The sequence below is a fragment of the Larus michahellis genome, chromosome 18 (genome assembly GCF_964199755.1).
Source record: "Larus michahellis chromosome 18, bLarMic1.1, whole genome shotgun sequence".
Classification (NCBI taxonomy): Eukaryota; Metazoa; Chordata; class Aves; order Charadriiformes; family Laridae; genus Larus; species Larus michahellis.
In genome coordinates, this window is record NC_133913.1 from 7,075,615 (window position 1) to 7,091,369 (window position 15,755).

The window sequence follows — 15,755 nt, forward strand, 5'->3', positions numbered from 1 at the left end:
GAGAGATGCTGCTGGCCATGACAAGGGATATTGAACTAGATGGTCTTTCAAGGTGCCTTCCCATGGGTGCAAATGCATACATGAGCAGAGCAAGAGGAACATGTACGTGAGCATGAACCTGCACACACACCGCTGAGAACTAGGGCAACCAATGCCAGCTCACAGCCTCTTGGGATGACTTTAGGCAAATCCTTCAGACCCTACAGTCAAGGCAATGAATCAGGCACCATCAGCTTTAGTGAGTTCAAGAGCTTGACGCTGGTTCAGTCAATTGTTTTCTCACTAGAAAAGAGAGAGAAAGCACAGTGGAGTCGAAGCTGCCATGACCTTTCCAGATATTGAGCTTCTCCATGTCCCAACTCTGTGCGTCAGGCATAACAAGAAATCTAGAGAACATCCGTATTGCTGCAGCTACAAAGAATCTCCACATTACAATTGAAAAAAACTCCTCCAGCCTTAGATGGTCCCGGGTGTCCTAAGTGATCTCTTTAAGGGCGATGTTGGGGTGTGGGACTTGGCCCAGCACTGTAAAGGGTACAGTGCCTCAGTGGTGAGCCTGGGACAAGCCCGACTCCCCACAGGCTGCAAAAACTGAGGCTGGAGCACCAGAAATGACATGGACTGATCCCACTAATAAAGTCACTCAGCATCTTCAAAGCATTCCTTAAAATGCTATTTACTAGCGCTAAGACTAGAAAGAGAGGACCGTGTGGATAACCTTAAATCCCGCCAGAGACTGGGAACTCCAAGATGGGAACTCCAACAACACCTGCTGTTCTGTCCAGTGACCATTTGGAGGTCACTTCCCATGATGGTGAAGACACACGGGCCCTAGCAACAGACCACAGCAGTGAAATGGGAAGCATAGGTTGAGGCAGCTCTGGGCCTGCCTTCTGTACAGCAGAGTCACAGGGTGGTTCTCGCTCTGCACCTGTAGGAAGTGAGTATGAAGATGAAGCAGTGGAGGGTCTCATCACCAATACTGAAGGTAATCACGGCCATGTGATTAATCATGGCCAATCACGGCCAGCACAAGCCATGTCCAGGGCAGCTTGTGAATCAGCTAAGAAGTGGAGGATGTGCTTGGGCCTGCAGGAAGCCAAATGGGAGGTGAGTATTGCATGCAGAGAAGGAGGCAGGGAACTGGCCAGCCATGTGCCTGCCACCAGCCAGATGCACACGGCCTTATGCACGATGGCCTCATAGTGCAGTGGGTTGCAGAGCGTCAAGCAGTGGCCGTAGGACATGAGATCGTAGAGGAAGCATTGAGCGCTTCCCAGGAGCCAGAAGTACAGGTGGGCCATGCAGCTGTGGAAGGAGATGTGTATGTCCCCTGGCCTGAGAAGTCATCCAGCACCTTTGGAAGGAAGGCACCAGAGAAGAGAGACTGCAACTTTTGGTCTTCAGTCATTCTGAGCTACACTTCATCCACCATAATTCCCTCCCAGTGGAGGACATGGGTGGGAGGATTACCATCCTTGCACTTGTACAGTTTTTGCCAAGAAAACCTAGATTTTCATGGTGGGAAATAAGATATGAGACTGTAGTGGCGGCCAAGAGGTAGTTCCACGGATCATAAGGGATGAGACGTACAGGCTAAAAAGTGTTCTGCTCCGAAGAAAGGCAGCCAATTCCTGAGTTGCACATTCTTTAGGGGGACCAATGAAGCAGTCAAGAGCTCTGCACCTGCCTTCAGCATTCATGGGAAGTGCTCCCAGTACCCTCATCCTTGCTGATCTTCCCGTTCTCCTGCACGGTCTCTATCACAGCAATTTGATCTCCTTCAGAAATCAACTGTCCCCACTTCTGTGCTGACCACTCTCAGCTCCCACATGCTTAGCTCCAGTTTCGAGCCTTGATACCTTCAGTGGCATAGATAACTACCCTGCTGATGCCTCCAGGCCATGGCCCCTAAATTAGGTGGTGAAGGGGAGAGGTCATGCCAAAGGCTGTTCCCTGCATGACCACTCCTGCTATTCTGCCAGCAAATCATCTTCCAGAGCCCCACACCCTTCACCCCACCACCCCAGAGCAGCTCCGTCCATAGTGAGAGGAACGCCCTTCCTCAAGAGCTCATGGGGCTGCTGAGTCCTCAGGACCTCCTGCCTTCTGGGCATTTGTGGGCAGAGATACCAGCAGGCCAAGGCCTGATGCTCACTGGCAGCAGAGCAGCCACAGATGTCTTCCTCAGCTCCAAGGGATGGTTCCCAAAAGAGGAGCCAATGTAGGGTGTTTGAACCGCTCATTTGTCTGTGACTGGAACAGGGTTTCCTTGTGCTCTCAACCCCTTCCACCCCTTCTCCTTTGGCAGGACGGGATGTGTCCACAGAGGGAAGGACCACATGGAGGCCAAGCTTGAATGCAACAGAACTTTAATGAGTCAAAAGAGGGAAAGAAACTCATTCCAAGTGGGGGGTGCCAGTTCATGAAGCCCCAGGGGCATCTGTGAATCTGCGGTCCTCGGCTGTGGAGAAGTTCCTGCATCATGTCTCTCTACCCGCCCCACAGAGGATGAGGAAGACAGATGGTTCCCACCAGATTGGTCTTGGGGGAACCTTGCTGCTAAGGGGATGTGAAGCAAGCACGGAAAAGGGAGAGAAAGGCAAAGTCATTCAGCTATGCTGAAAGCAGCATTGAAAACATCAATCCTTTGCCCAGCACCATGTTGTGATTCCTCAGGGTGTCTCCTTGGGGTTTTCCCCACAGTCTTTAGCAGGGGAGGCACCTTCTGCCATAGTAGCGGCTGGAAATGCCAGAGAGGTCACAGCAGCCAGAGTTGATGGGCACTCCATCACAGCTGAGGATGCTGCCAACAGCAGCGGAGGTGGAGGATCCCACAACGGTGTTCTGTGGGAAGGAGCTGAGGATGGGGCCAGGCAGGGTCACCACCACAGCAGGAGGCTCAATGACGACAGTGGAGTTCTGGCACTGCCTGACACAGGGCTCATTGCAGCTGTTGGCCAGTGGGGTGGGGCCACAGGGCCGGCAGGGCTGGCACTGGTCGTAGCAGGACATGTCTCAAGGGTGGAGGTGCACCTGGCAGAGAAGCAGGGAGGAAAGAAAGCACCAGAGTGGGTGAGGAGCAGCCTGGTTAGCCCGTCAGAAAGGAGCCAAGGCCACTTCTGAGTGGGGAGCTGGTAGCTCGGCCAGGAGCCACATGGTATATATTGCACTACAAAGAGCAGCCTGGCCCAGGGAAGGCCTTTCCTTGGGTATAAATCAAAAGATCCTTCTGCCACATCCCAGCCTCTTGCTAAGCAGACCTTCTCCACTCTTCCCTCTATCATGACAAGAAGTTACAAAGCCCAGGACAGGACATAGCCAATATCAGCTGAGATGTCCATCAAGGAGAGATCTCATTCTGGAAGAGGTAAAGAGGCTCCAGACTCACCTGGTTCCCAAGGAGAAGGAGGCCAGAGAAGTGGAGGAGAGAGCAGGGACTTGGGCTGGCTTTTATACCTGCCCTTCATTGCCACAGCACCAGAGGCACCCTTTGCAGAGGTAACAATTTTTGCACACAGTCATCTTGAATGCAAACCATCACAGCTAATAATATGGGCTGTGCTTTGGTTTCCTGCACTGTTGCCTTTTCATTTCCAGAGCTGTGCCATGCCCATTCCCAAATGAAAGCTTCTTGTTAGTGCTGGAAGGAAAGACTCCAGGATTTCTAGGGCAGGAATGCAGCAGTGTGGGCAGAAGAGTCAGCTCAAGTGCTGGAGTGGTCCAGGGCAGGAAAGACACCTCAGCTTGGGTCACTCCGGTGGGGCTGTTTGAAGTGTTTTTCTCAGGAAGACAATTCAGCCATCCTCAGCTGGATGCGAATGGGCTCCCATGCATGAGGAGTCTTTCCCCCCCTTCTCTGCTCCCTCCAGTGGTCACTTGTTGTTGCCTCCCCAGGTATGTGCGTTGTGTTGCTAGGTTTTGAACCTGTCCTGACTACCATTGACCTCAGCAAAAAATTCTGGCTGCTTTGGAATGGTGCCCACTCCCTGGAGTCTGTGAGTACACAAACAATGGCATGGGCATGTCTGGGGCCTTGTGCTTCCACAGAAATTTCTAACTCTGTAACAACCCCATCTGTCCTTGGCAGACTCCACGCTCGCTTGTGTCCCTACTTGTCTTCTTGTCTTATGTGCACTTATGTGCAGCCATGTTTCTGTGGATGAATGTGGGAGCACAAATTTGTGGATGACTTGATGCTGTTGTGCATTAACGTGTGTGTGTGTGTATCCTTGTGCATTCCTCATCACAAGGGAATGTGCTGCTCATGGTGGGGACAGTCACAGGAGTGCCAAAGTGCAGCAGGTTCCCAAGGTCAGAAGGAGCCTTACCGCAGTGGAGTGGTGATGGCACCAGCCTGCTGAAGGTGTGTCCAGGGAAGAGGCACTGAAATGCAGCCCCTGCCTCCTGACACCTCCTTCTCCTGCCCCTGCAGAGCTCACGCTCCACTCCTGCCCATTTCAGGCCCCAACAAGGTTGATTTCACTCCAACCTTGATCCTTAGTTGAATTCAATGTGACAATACTGAGAGTGCCTCAGCATGGCTGGCAGTCCCCACTCCTTGCCACTCCAGGCCGGGACACAGCTGCTCTCCCCAGTGCTAGAGAGTTCAAAGGATGGGGACTGCATTCTGGGCAAAGTGAAAGGCTGAGGAATTCTGCCCACCATGTGCTGGCCATCCCTGAGTGGATCTGCTTCCAAAACACTGTGTACTGTGTCTGGGATGGGACACAGCCCTCCCTCATGCCCAAGCCAATGCCAAAAGTACTTGTGCTCTTCACGGCCCTAGTGCTGTGCCAGGCAGGGGCCAAGACCTTTTCCCAAACAGGTCCTGAATGAAAGAAACACAGAGTCTGATATCACTGCGCTGTGAGTGGAAGAACAGACTGAGGATTTCACAGGAGAAGCCAAAGAACTGATGACAGCTTTGATGCTCATGCTCAGAATGTTCATGTCCCCTACTGGAATCTCTCAGACTGAGCACCCAGCAACTGTCCCTGGGAGGGAAGGGACATTGGATCCAAGGCCACACTGCCCCAAAGCCCTCTGCTGTCCTGCAGGGGTTTCCAGAGACACCCTCATTCAAACAAGGGCTATGCACAGTACAGAAAGTTCCTGAGCCCATATCCCTGCCTGAAGGTTTGTCTGCCTGGACTCACATCCAGCTTGGAGATAAGGCAGCTGAGGGCTCCTCCACTTCCCTGTAGTGACCCCATAGAGATGAGTGCCAGGGAGCTCTTCCAGGAGAGCTCAGCCAGGGCTGGTTTCCCTCTCCATGGAGGTGCTTCCCAGCTGAGGAGCTGATAGCCAAGCTCATTGCTTTCTCAGGAGGTAACAGTCACTGTGGAGAAGGGAAAGGCAGGACATGAATGTACATAGAGTTTAGCAAGACCTTTGACAGCCTCTCTCCTACTTCCTTCAGAGCCAAATTGGGGATAAATGGGTTGGAGAATGATAAGGTGAGAAGAAAATTGACTGGAGTGTTATGCAGAAAGAATTGTGAGCAGTGGTGCAAAGCCCAGCTGGCAGTCAGGTACTAGTGGGGTCTCTCAGGGATCAGCAGTAGGACCAACACTCTTTCTTGATTTCCTGAGCAACATGAGAGGTGGGAAGGAGAGCACTCCCACCAAGGCTTTGGGAAACACCAACAAGGGGGAAACAGGCACTACACTGAGCTGTGTATAGGTAAAGTGTTCTGAACAGATTGAGGAACCACTTGCTCAGAGGAGACGGAGAAGACAGGCCTTGCCTCTGGAAGTGCCTAATGACAGGAGTAGAGGCAATGGACATCAGCTGGAACTGCTGGAGAGGAGAGGAGAGGAGAGGAGAGGAGAGGAGAGGAGAGGAGAGGAGAGGAGAGGAGAGGAGAGGAGAGGAGAGGGCACATCCCGAGCAGAGAAGCGGGGGGCAGCATGGCGCCGGGCTGGTGGGGCTGGCCGCGCTGCTGCTGGGTGCCTGGGGCTGGCGGCGGTGGATGGGGCCGGGGCTGTGCCCCGCGTGTTCCCCGGGGAGCTCAGCGTCAACTCTTCCCTCTCCTCCTTCAGCCTCTCTTTCCCGCTCCTGTCTCTCTGCCATGTTTTGTGCCCCTTCCCAACCCTCCAAGTCCCCTCTTCTCCCTCTTTCTTCACCACCTCTATCAGTACGAGCCTCCTGGCACGTATGCCTAATTTTCACGTACCCTTTCCTTCCCCTGTGCATTCTGCAGTTCTTACTGCTCTCAATATAGCCCTCTCTCCTTACCTGTAACAACCTCTGCTCCCTCTCTGCCCTTTGTCCACCCACCCACCCATATTCTGATCCATCTCTCCATGTGTCTACCATCTCTTCCTAGTCCCCGAGACCCCTCTCCCATCTTTCCCTCTGCTTCCTTCATATCCATAACCACAAATTGACTTTTCTGCACTGTGTCATTATTCCATATATCCTCCGATCCCCCTGTGCTTTCAGCATTTATTCTTCTTCTCAATTCAACCCTTCATCCTTCACTGTAACACATTCAACTCTCCTGTCTCCTCTTCTTCTCCCCACCCATGCATCCACCCATCCATGCCTCCACCTGGCTTTCATTCGATCTCTGTATGCATCTATTACAGAGTCCCTTGCGGACTTGTCCCATTGCTCCACAAACCCACACAAGGATCACTCTTGATGACCACATGGTCCCCATTTGTTCCAGTCCAGCTCTATCCACATGCCACTCTTTCTGACGATTTCTCTGGCATAAGAGCCATCAGACCTGGGTGCTCTTTAGTGGTCTTTGGCCTTTTCATATCCTTTCTCTGTAGTGGCTGCGGGCAGAGCCCCGGTGCAGCAGGAGCCGTCGGCAGAGACCAGCAAGGGCACCGCCATCAGCATCAACTGCTCACACCCCAACATTAAGGGAAACATGAACGTTCAGTGGTATCATCAGCTTCAAGACCAGGCACTGTGTCACATTGTGACAAGTGTCACCGGAGATAAACCAGTGCGGGACCTGCCGGAGCGGCTGTGGGTATCGGCAGACCGCCGCTCCAGCGCCCTGTGGCTCGCCCGGCCCCGGCGCGGGGACGCGGCCGTGTATTACTGCTTCCTGGGAGACACGGGGAGAGGAGCCGGGGCTGCGGCCGGGCAGGAACCGGCGCGGGCGGGGCCGGGCGTGTGTGTCGGGGCTGCAGGGACAGCCCCGGGCGGGCCCGCCACAGGGCGCTGCCGCTCCCGGCCAGGAGCAGCGCCTTTCTGCTCCGCACAGGGCGGTGGGCAGCAGGAATCCTCCTGCCCACGGGCAGCCGCACAGCCCTCGCTCCTGCTGCACGGACTGCCCACTGCTGACATGGAACATACAGGGCCTCTTCTCGGCCTTTTGACTTTCCCCACGAGGATGCCGAGGGAATCCTGGGCATAGAATCATAGAATCATAGAATCATAGAATCATAGGGTTGGAAGGGACCTCTGGAGATCATCTAGTCCAACCCCCCTGCCAGAGCAGGGTCACCTAGAGCAGGTTACACAGGAACATGTCCAGGCGGGTTTTGAATGTCTCCAGAGTTGGAGACTCCACCACCTCTCTGGGCAGCCTGTTCCAGTGCTCTGTCACCCTCAGGGTAAAGAAGTTCCTCCTCATGTTTAGGTGGAACTTCCTATGTTCAAGTTTGTGCCCATTGCCTCTTGTCCTGTCCCCGGGCACCACTGAAAAGAGCCTGGCCCCATCCTCCTGACACCCACCCTTTAAGTATTTATAAGCGTTGATAAGGTCACCCCTCAGCCGTCTTTTTTCCAGACTGAAGAGACCCAAATCCCTCAGCCTTTCCTCATAAGAGAGGTGTTCCAGTCCCCCAGGAAAGCAGGTGCTTTCCTCTGCTCTGCAACCATGGGGACTCCAGGGCAGAGTTACCAATGCCAAACCTGCCTTAGAAAAGGACAACCAGAAAGGGTTTCACAGTTCATTCCCCTGTAAAAGCTCAGATATACAATGGAAAACTGAGTCCGCCAGCTACAGAATTTCACACTCCTGCCCAAATGTTCCTGCTAGCGTTACACAGTCATTGCATGGGGTCAAGAGTTGAAGCTCCCCAGCAGCAGGAGAAGGGCATGTCGAGGTCAGAGGCACCTTCAAACGCTCCCCACAGGGGCTCAGTGGTGAGACCACGAGCTTCTTTGACAGGATTCAGCACATTTGCAGTTGGTGCCCAGGAGACAGGGCAAACTGCTTGGCCTGGACACACTGAGCACAGCCTCAAGGCATGCCAGGTTCCTCCTGGAGGAGTGAGTCAGAACGGGATTTACTGAGTTGCCCTAAGGGGCTGGAGGGCTGAGGGGAGTGAGAGCTGGCAGGAGTCCTCTAGCCTCCAGCCAGTCCCCGGGGAACCCTGTGTGGCTCGAGCAGCTGACAGAGGTGGTCAAACCCATGGGCAGAGGCTTCTGAGTCACACAGGGAAAGATCAGCCCTGCTCTCTGTCCCAACTGGACTTGATAACTGTGTTCCCAGGGATCTCCTGGCAGGTGACAAACAAGGCAGAGCAACAGGCATGGCCAGGCCAGCACATGCATCTGATACATGGTCACATGGGATTGGCCCCTCTTATTGCTGTCTCTGTCTTCCCGTGCTTGCTCCTGGCCAAATTGCCTTGATCCTTCCCTTTCCCTGTCTCTGCTGCTTCTCCGAAATATCCCATGTCTTCCACAAACTAGAAAAAAACTTTTCCACTTCACAGAATCATAGAATGTGTTGGGTTGGAAGGGATCTTTGAAGGTCATCTAGTCCAACCCCCCTGCAGGAAGCGGGGACATCTTCAACTAGATCAGGTTGCTCAGAGCCTCATCAAGCCTGGCCTTGAATGTCTCCAGGGATGGGGCCTCCACCACTGCTCTGGGCAACCAGTTCCAGTGTCTCACCACCCTCATTGTAAAGAACTTCTTCCTCATGTCAAATCTAAACCTACCCTGCTCTAGCTTAAAACCATTGCCCTTTGTCCTATTGCTACATGCCCTTGCAAAGAGTCTCTCCCCAGCTTTCTTGTAGGCCCCCTTCAGGTACTGGAAGGCCGCTATAAGGTCTCCCCGGAGCCTTCTCTTCTCCAGGCTGAAAAACCCCAAATCTCTCAGCCTGTCTTCATAGGAGACGTGCTCCAGCCATCGGATCATCTTTGTGTCCCTCCTCTGGATCTGCTCCCACAGGTCCATGTCCTTCTTGTGCTGAGGGTTCCAGAGCTGGAAGTGGAATCCCATAAGGTGTTTGATCCCCCTGAAGGTGGAAACATCCCTGAGTTTATAAGATGATCCTCTCTTCTCACCCTTCTGGAGGGTGTCGTCTTCAGGCAAAGGGGCAGACCGTTATACCTGAAGGGATGGGCAGTAGATGTCTGTGAAGCAGAGGGCTGTGCTGGATGTCCTCCAGCCAGAGAGAGGTGTTTTGTCTGACTCTGGGTGGGATGGTTACAGCAGGTGCTGTTCCCAGAGACATTTCCCTTGAAGGGCTTCATCCATGGCCTAGGGAGAAGGGAGAGAATACTCCTGTGTCAAAAGAGACACAGATACTGTTCCTGGGTGTGTCTTGTCTGTTCCTGGTTCTACCTCTTTTCAGACACTACGGAGGAACAGAGACCACATGAGTGGCTACAAATGGGTCTTTCTTCAGGTGGTTGCAGGCCCCTGTCTCCGGCTGGGCACTGCATGGCAGGAGCAGGTCACCATGGACCCTGCTCCCATGCTGGGGCTGGTTGGGCTGGTTGTGACCTCCAGGAGGAGCAAAAAGCAGGAAAACAGCCTGCAGCCTCCTAGACTAGAACTGGCCTTCTTCAGCGTTCAAAAGAGAAGCTTAAGAGAGACCTGTTCCTAAGACGTGACTGGAGCATGAAAAGCCAGATGGAGCCAGACACTTCTTGAGCACAGTGACAGAGCGAAAGGCAATGGACATGATCTGGAACAGGGGAAATTCCTACTGAAAATTTGGAATTGTGGAGTTTTTTGATGATGAAGGCGCAGCATGGCTGTAGATAGATCCCACTAGGAATGGGTGTCTGCCTCCAGAGTCTTGACTAAAATACCATGAGCTGGAGATAGTACCAGAAGGTAAAAGGGGATAGAATGTGTGATGTTATGCCCCTTCAAATGCTGGGAACCCTGAGTTATGGAGCCTGAGGTGGAGATCGAGTTGGGACTTAGCGCATAGTGCAAATCCTGCCCATGCTGAGATTCATCTTAGGCATTGTCATCTCTGGAGTTTTCATGGCATTTCCTTAGAAATAAACCGCTCCCAATTTCTACTGTTCAGCAAAAGGGCATTTATATGAAAGCACAGTGCTTCACTCCTAGATCAAGACAAGGACGTGTTTGTGGCAGTGTTGCCAAGTTTGCCAAGTGATATATACAGCTCAGCACAGCACAGGTCTGGGCCTACTCAGGTCAGGTTAACTTAACGACAATGAGCGGTTGGTTCTCTCTGCCATGAGTGGTGCATGGGATCACTCTGGAGTTCCTGTGGCAAGGGGGTGGGAGTAGGGGTCCCCACCTGCAGTACCCCCACCCCTTCACATGCCCTTTCAGCTGTGGGTGCGGGGCTGCCCTATCCCCATCCCTCACAGTGCAGCACTCCAATGGGTGTCCCATGTGCTCCCTGGGAGCGGAGGTGACCCACTCATGCCTAGTTCTGTTCCCTCCTGGTCCCTTACACTTTACCCTAGTGTAGGAGTCTGTTGTCCTTGATATCTCTGGGTTTGTTGCATCTACACAGCAGTTCTGGAGCCAGGTTCCTTGCTCATACTGTGGGTTGTCCTACCAGAACTGGACACAGCCAGAAGCCCTGGGCTGCTGGATGGTTCCTGTCCTAACTGGGGAGGACTCCACTGTGAGCTCGCTGGAACAGAGCGAGTCCCTTTCCACCACTGGGACCCCCAGATTCCCCAGGAACTCTTCATGGGGAAATGCTGAGAATGCCACTGGCTGAGGGAGCCACAGGTGTTGCTGTTGGAGGAGGGAGAAACCCAGAAGCAGCATTTGAAGCACAGGACGTACAGATCACTGCTCTTCCCCGCTTCTTCCTTTGCTCCCCCAACAGCGTTGTTTCCAGCAGCTCTGTTATCTCGGGGCTGGGAGGGGGTTTTCTGACTCTCTCTCACTCCACAAACAGGTGGGTTGGTCTCAACATGCAAGTCAGATCTCTCATCCTCATGGCCTTCCTGGGGCAACTGCTGGGTAAGTCCTGGCTTTCTATAAATGCATCCTTCTTCTCCCAAGGCTTGCCAGGTTGATCAGGATCATGCAGAGAACTACTCCTTAACTAGAGGAAAATGCTGGGAAATATTGACTCACATTTTTGGATTTCAACCTGTTCTCTCAAGATCCTCTTTCTTTTGGATATGAAAAGAAAGAAGAGAGATACCTGCTTTTCTCTCACCTTCATGCCTTTCTCTCTGACTTTCGCTCCTGATCTGCGTGCTGTCACCACAGGAGATCTCAGCTCTCATTTTTGCATGAGAGCACTCTCACATTTTCCCTTTCCAATGCAAATTGGCAGAACTTGTCAACACTGCCTGGAGGACATTTATGCTCTCATCCCACTGGCATTACCAGGGCGTCCCATTATGCCTCCTGGCTGGCACATGCCTGACATGCCTTCCAGTTTTCTCCTGTCTGTTTACACAGCCAGGGATCTCTCTTTCTACCATTCATCTCAGCATTGCCGCTCATCAGGGAGCTAGGAACTCTTGGAGATGACAGGCATAGTGAAACAGGATGAACCTTTTTGCCATAGCTCCATAGATGCCTCAACATGCTGGAGTTGTGCTGGTCCCAGCACACAAAGGTTAGGCTGTTCCCTGGTTCTCTGGGCACTAGGAGCAGGGAGGAGGAACAGGACTTGGGAGGAGGAGCAGGGACACTGCACAGCTCTTCTCAAGCTCCACACTGGGCTCAGAGCTCCGAGCTGCTGCCCAAAACTCCTCTCCACCTGGATGTCCCCAGAACTCAGGATTTTCCTACAGGACAAGGGAGAGGCAGCCTTCTCTGCCTGGGTCTTGCTTCCACTCCTGGTTTGTTTCCCAGAGCCCTTCCCTGCTGAGCTGCTGACCTTCGCTTTCTTCCAGGCACCATGGGCCAGGTCACTGTCACCCAGCAAGAAGCACAAGTCACAGTGAAGCAGGGAGACAACTTTCAAATAACATGAACCTACCAGACTTCCAGCTATTACGGCTTGGTCTGGTACCAGCAGAGGAAAGGCCAAGGTCCCCAGCTGGTCTGTTACCAGGCAACTGCTGGCCGCAAGCCCAGTGGCCGTCTCACCACCGTGCTGAACACCATGGAGAAATACAGCCTCCTCCAGCTGGAGGAAGTCGGGCTCTTTGACAGTGCCTTGTACCTCTGTGCAGTGCGTGACACGCTGGTGCAGGGAGCTTCCTTGGCTGTGGAAGAGCCCAGGGGATGGAGGAGATGTGTCTGTGCAAGGCTGAGGATGAGGGAAGGGGCTGTCAGGTGTGCCCTTGCAGCGCTGCTTCCCCTGTACACGCAGGGGAAGTGCCCTCGGGGGTCCGTTCCACACATCAATTTATGCAACCATGGCCTTAAATATTCCCATACCACACTACATGAAGGCACAGTCTTCTTATTGCCAATGCTTTGGACGTTCTGCTGTCTGATTAAACAGCACACACTTGAACCATTGCATTTATATATTAGCCATTTGTTTATCTTCACCGCTATTAATAACCGCAGGCACATCCATCCTCCACGACACCCACTGGGTTTGTCTTGTCTCAAGATGGAGACACCTTAAAGCTGGTTCCATTGTGGTATTTCCCTCTTGAACATTGGCCATGGCGGTTGATGTAAAGAGATGCTGTGCCTTTTCTTCTCCTAGGCAGATCCCAGCATGGGGCATCCATGGGTCTTCATTCCCCTGTTCTCGCTGGGGGCGTTAAACATTCTAGTGGGAGCTGCTCAGTTCCTCCTGCTCATCTGCTGTGATGAACTGGCACTTTTGGTAGCAAGTGTCCTGGATCTGCTCAGTCACAAATGAGTGCCTGAGCACTGCTCTCTTCCCCCAGAGGGATTTTCTTTCCCTTTTGTCCCTGTGCATAGAGGTGGCTCCTCAAGGGAAACATCTCCATGAACAGTAGCTGCTGCAGAAGCTCCCCACACAGGGACAGGCATTGTCCCTCACTCTGCTGGGTTGAGGAGGACACTCAGCACAGCCCTCTGCTTTACAGACAGTCCCTCTCCAAGCTTCACATAGTCACACGTGTGACCTCTAAATGCCTTTGCTAGCCAGGGTCCTGTCCCCTGGGCAAGCACATGGTCTACCCTAGTACAACAGCACAGTCCAGGGAAAGGCTGCATTGCTGTTGACAACAGGAACATTGGGTGCCCCTGACGTGTAACTGTCATTATCCCCTTGGGAGCTGCAGGCTCCAGTCCCCGAGAGGGAGATGCCAGGCTACAGTGACTTGGGCCCACAGCAGGAGCCTTTAAGGTTTTACATTTCAGGTGCAATTGGGTAGGCTAGAGTGAGAAAGCAAGAGCAGGAAATAGGAATGAAGATGACCCCAGTCCGGGTCAGGCAGTGCGCACACCATGGGTTCAGGTGCTCATGGATGACTTTCACCACCTCATTGTCTGCTGCAGGAGGAAAATGGCTGGGCACAAGCAAACCAGGACATGTGTGGGCTGTATGGAAGACACATTTTTGATGCAGGCAATCCATGAACACATTAGGACAGAGGCTCTCTGTGATCTGCTACTCACAAATGAGGAAGAACTGTTGGATGATGGAAAGTTCAAGATCAGCCTTGCCTGCAGTGACCAGGAGACTGTGGAATTTAAGCTCCTCAGAGAACTGACCAAGACAAACAAGACGACTACTGCAATGGACTTCAGAAGAGCGCATCTTGTAGTGGTAAGGAACCGACCGGCTTGGCACAATGCCCTGGGAAACTTCCCCAAGGCAGGGAGGTCCCAGAGGAGCTGGCTAACCTTCAAGGAGAGCCTCCTCAGAGCACAAGGATGGTCCTCTGCAAAATGGATTTAAAAGCACAGCTGGAGTGGAAAATTGCAAGAGATGTGAAGGGAATCAAGAAAGGTATTTCTGGGCCTATTGGCAGCAACAGGATGGCTAAGTAGATTTGGGCTCATTACTTGGTAAGGAAGTGGATCTGGAGACAAATGACATGTACTCGATGTCTCTTTCTCCTCAGCTTTTACTGGTATGGCTTCTTCTCAGGGCTACCATATCCCTCACCCTCCCCACAGACTCTATGGGAATGAAGCAGCACCCACAGTAGAAGAATAAGGAATTAAGGAGCTCGTACTACCATTTGGACATACACAAGTTCATGGGATCACTTGGGATGCATCCAAGGGCATTCAAGGAGCTGACTGGACAGTATCTACCCAGACCCTGGAAGGAAGATGGAGACAATATTCTCAGGAACCTTCTCTAAATGCATGAAAGGCAAGAAGGGGATTGGGAGCAGCTGACATGGTTTTACTGAGGACAAATGATGCCTCACCAACCTCATTGCTTTCCATGAGGAGTTGACAGGCACTGTGGGAACAGGAGGGGCACTGCCTGGGGTGTGCCGTGACTTTAGCAAGACCTTTGACATAGCCTCATGGGTGCACACACATGCGCACCCATAGGCAGACGAAGCTATGCACACTCACAGGCATGGACACGCACAAATATGTGTGCCGTTGGGGAATTTTTATTGTACCATTTGAGGCAAGTTAAACACTTGCCTATGCTTAGAGTTAAAAAAAAAAAAAAAACGAAAAAAAACCCCCAACAAACGACCACCAAATGATCAATCTATTGGCCAGAGTCCTATCACCATAAGCAGTTCTACAAGGAATCTGCAAAGATGAGTCAGAAGCCAATTCCTTATATACACTGGCAGAAGCACAGGTGCCAACTGTCATAAGTGATCTCCCTAAGGGTGCCGTGGGGGTGTGGGACCAGTCCCAGCTCTGTAAAGGGAATGGTGCCTCAGTGATGAGTATTCACAGGGCAGCAGAGTGTGGCACACCTGGGACAAGCCAGACTCCCCACAGGCTGCAAACACTGAGGCTGGAACACCTGAAATTATAATAACTGATCCCAGTAAGAAAGGCACTCTGCCTCTTCAAAGCATTCCTTAAAAATGTCATTTGTTAGTGCCAGGACTAGAAAGAAAGAGATGATAATATAGGTAACCTTACATCCCTCGAGACGCTGGGAACACTGAGCAGATCCCATTCACAGAAGCGTTGCTCCATTTTGGTCCGTTGAGTTTTAGAGCATTTTCTTCAAAGGAAACAGTTCCATTCATCATTTCAACTGTCAAACGCCACAACTCTGCCAGTTGTTTATTGCATGTGAAAAACTACGAGCAGCTTTCCCATCCTTGTTTCTTAGGGTGGAAACCAAGGGGTTGAGCAGGGGAGTAAGAATGATGCAAAGAAGAGCCACTGCTCTGCCTAGCGACCCTTTGGAGGGGGCTCCCATGTACGTGGAGACACACGTGCCATAGAAACTGGCCACAGCAGTGAAATGGGAAGCACGGGTTGAGTCAGCTCAGTGCCTGCCTTCTGCACAGCAGAGCCACAGGATGATTCTTGCTCTGCACCTGTAGAGAAGTGAGGATGAAGTGGAAGCAGCAGAGGGTCACCTCACCAATACTGAATGTGATGACATCCTTGTTGGCAGAAGTGCCAGCACAAGCCATGTCCAGGAGGAGGGGTGGCAGATGACTGAACTGGTGCATGTGCCTGGGTGCACAGTAAACCAAGTGGGACGTGATCTTCTCATT

General features: G+C 52.4%; 1 protein-coding gene across 1 annotated transcript; it reads right to left on the reverse strand.

Annotated features, from left to right (window-relative positions):
- Positions 1 to 2,709: 2,709 nt before the first annotated feature.
- Positions 2,710 to 3,015, reverse strand: LOC141732907 (feather keratin Cos2-3-like). The gene has a single exon (XM_074562472.1). It carries the CDS (start codon positions 3,013 to 3,015, stop codon positions 2,710 to 2,712), a length of 306 nt encoding a protein of 101 aa, XP_074418573.1.
- Positions 3,016 to 15,755: the final 12,740 nt, after the last annotated feature.

Excerpts from the sequence above, each read along its gene's own strand:
- LOC141732907 (XM_074562472.1), bottom strand. The coding sequence starts at position 3,015 with ATGTCCTGCTACGACCAGTGCCAGCCCTGCCGGCCCTGTGGCCCCACC.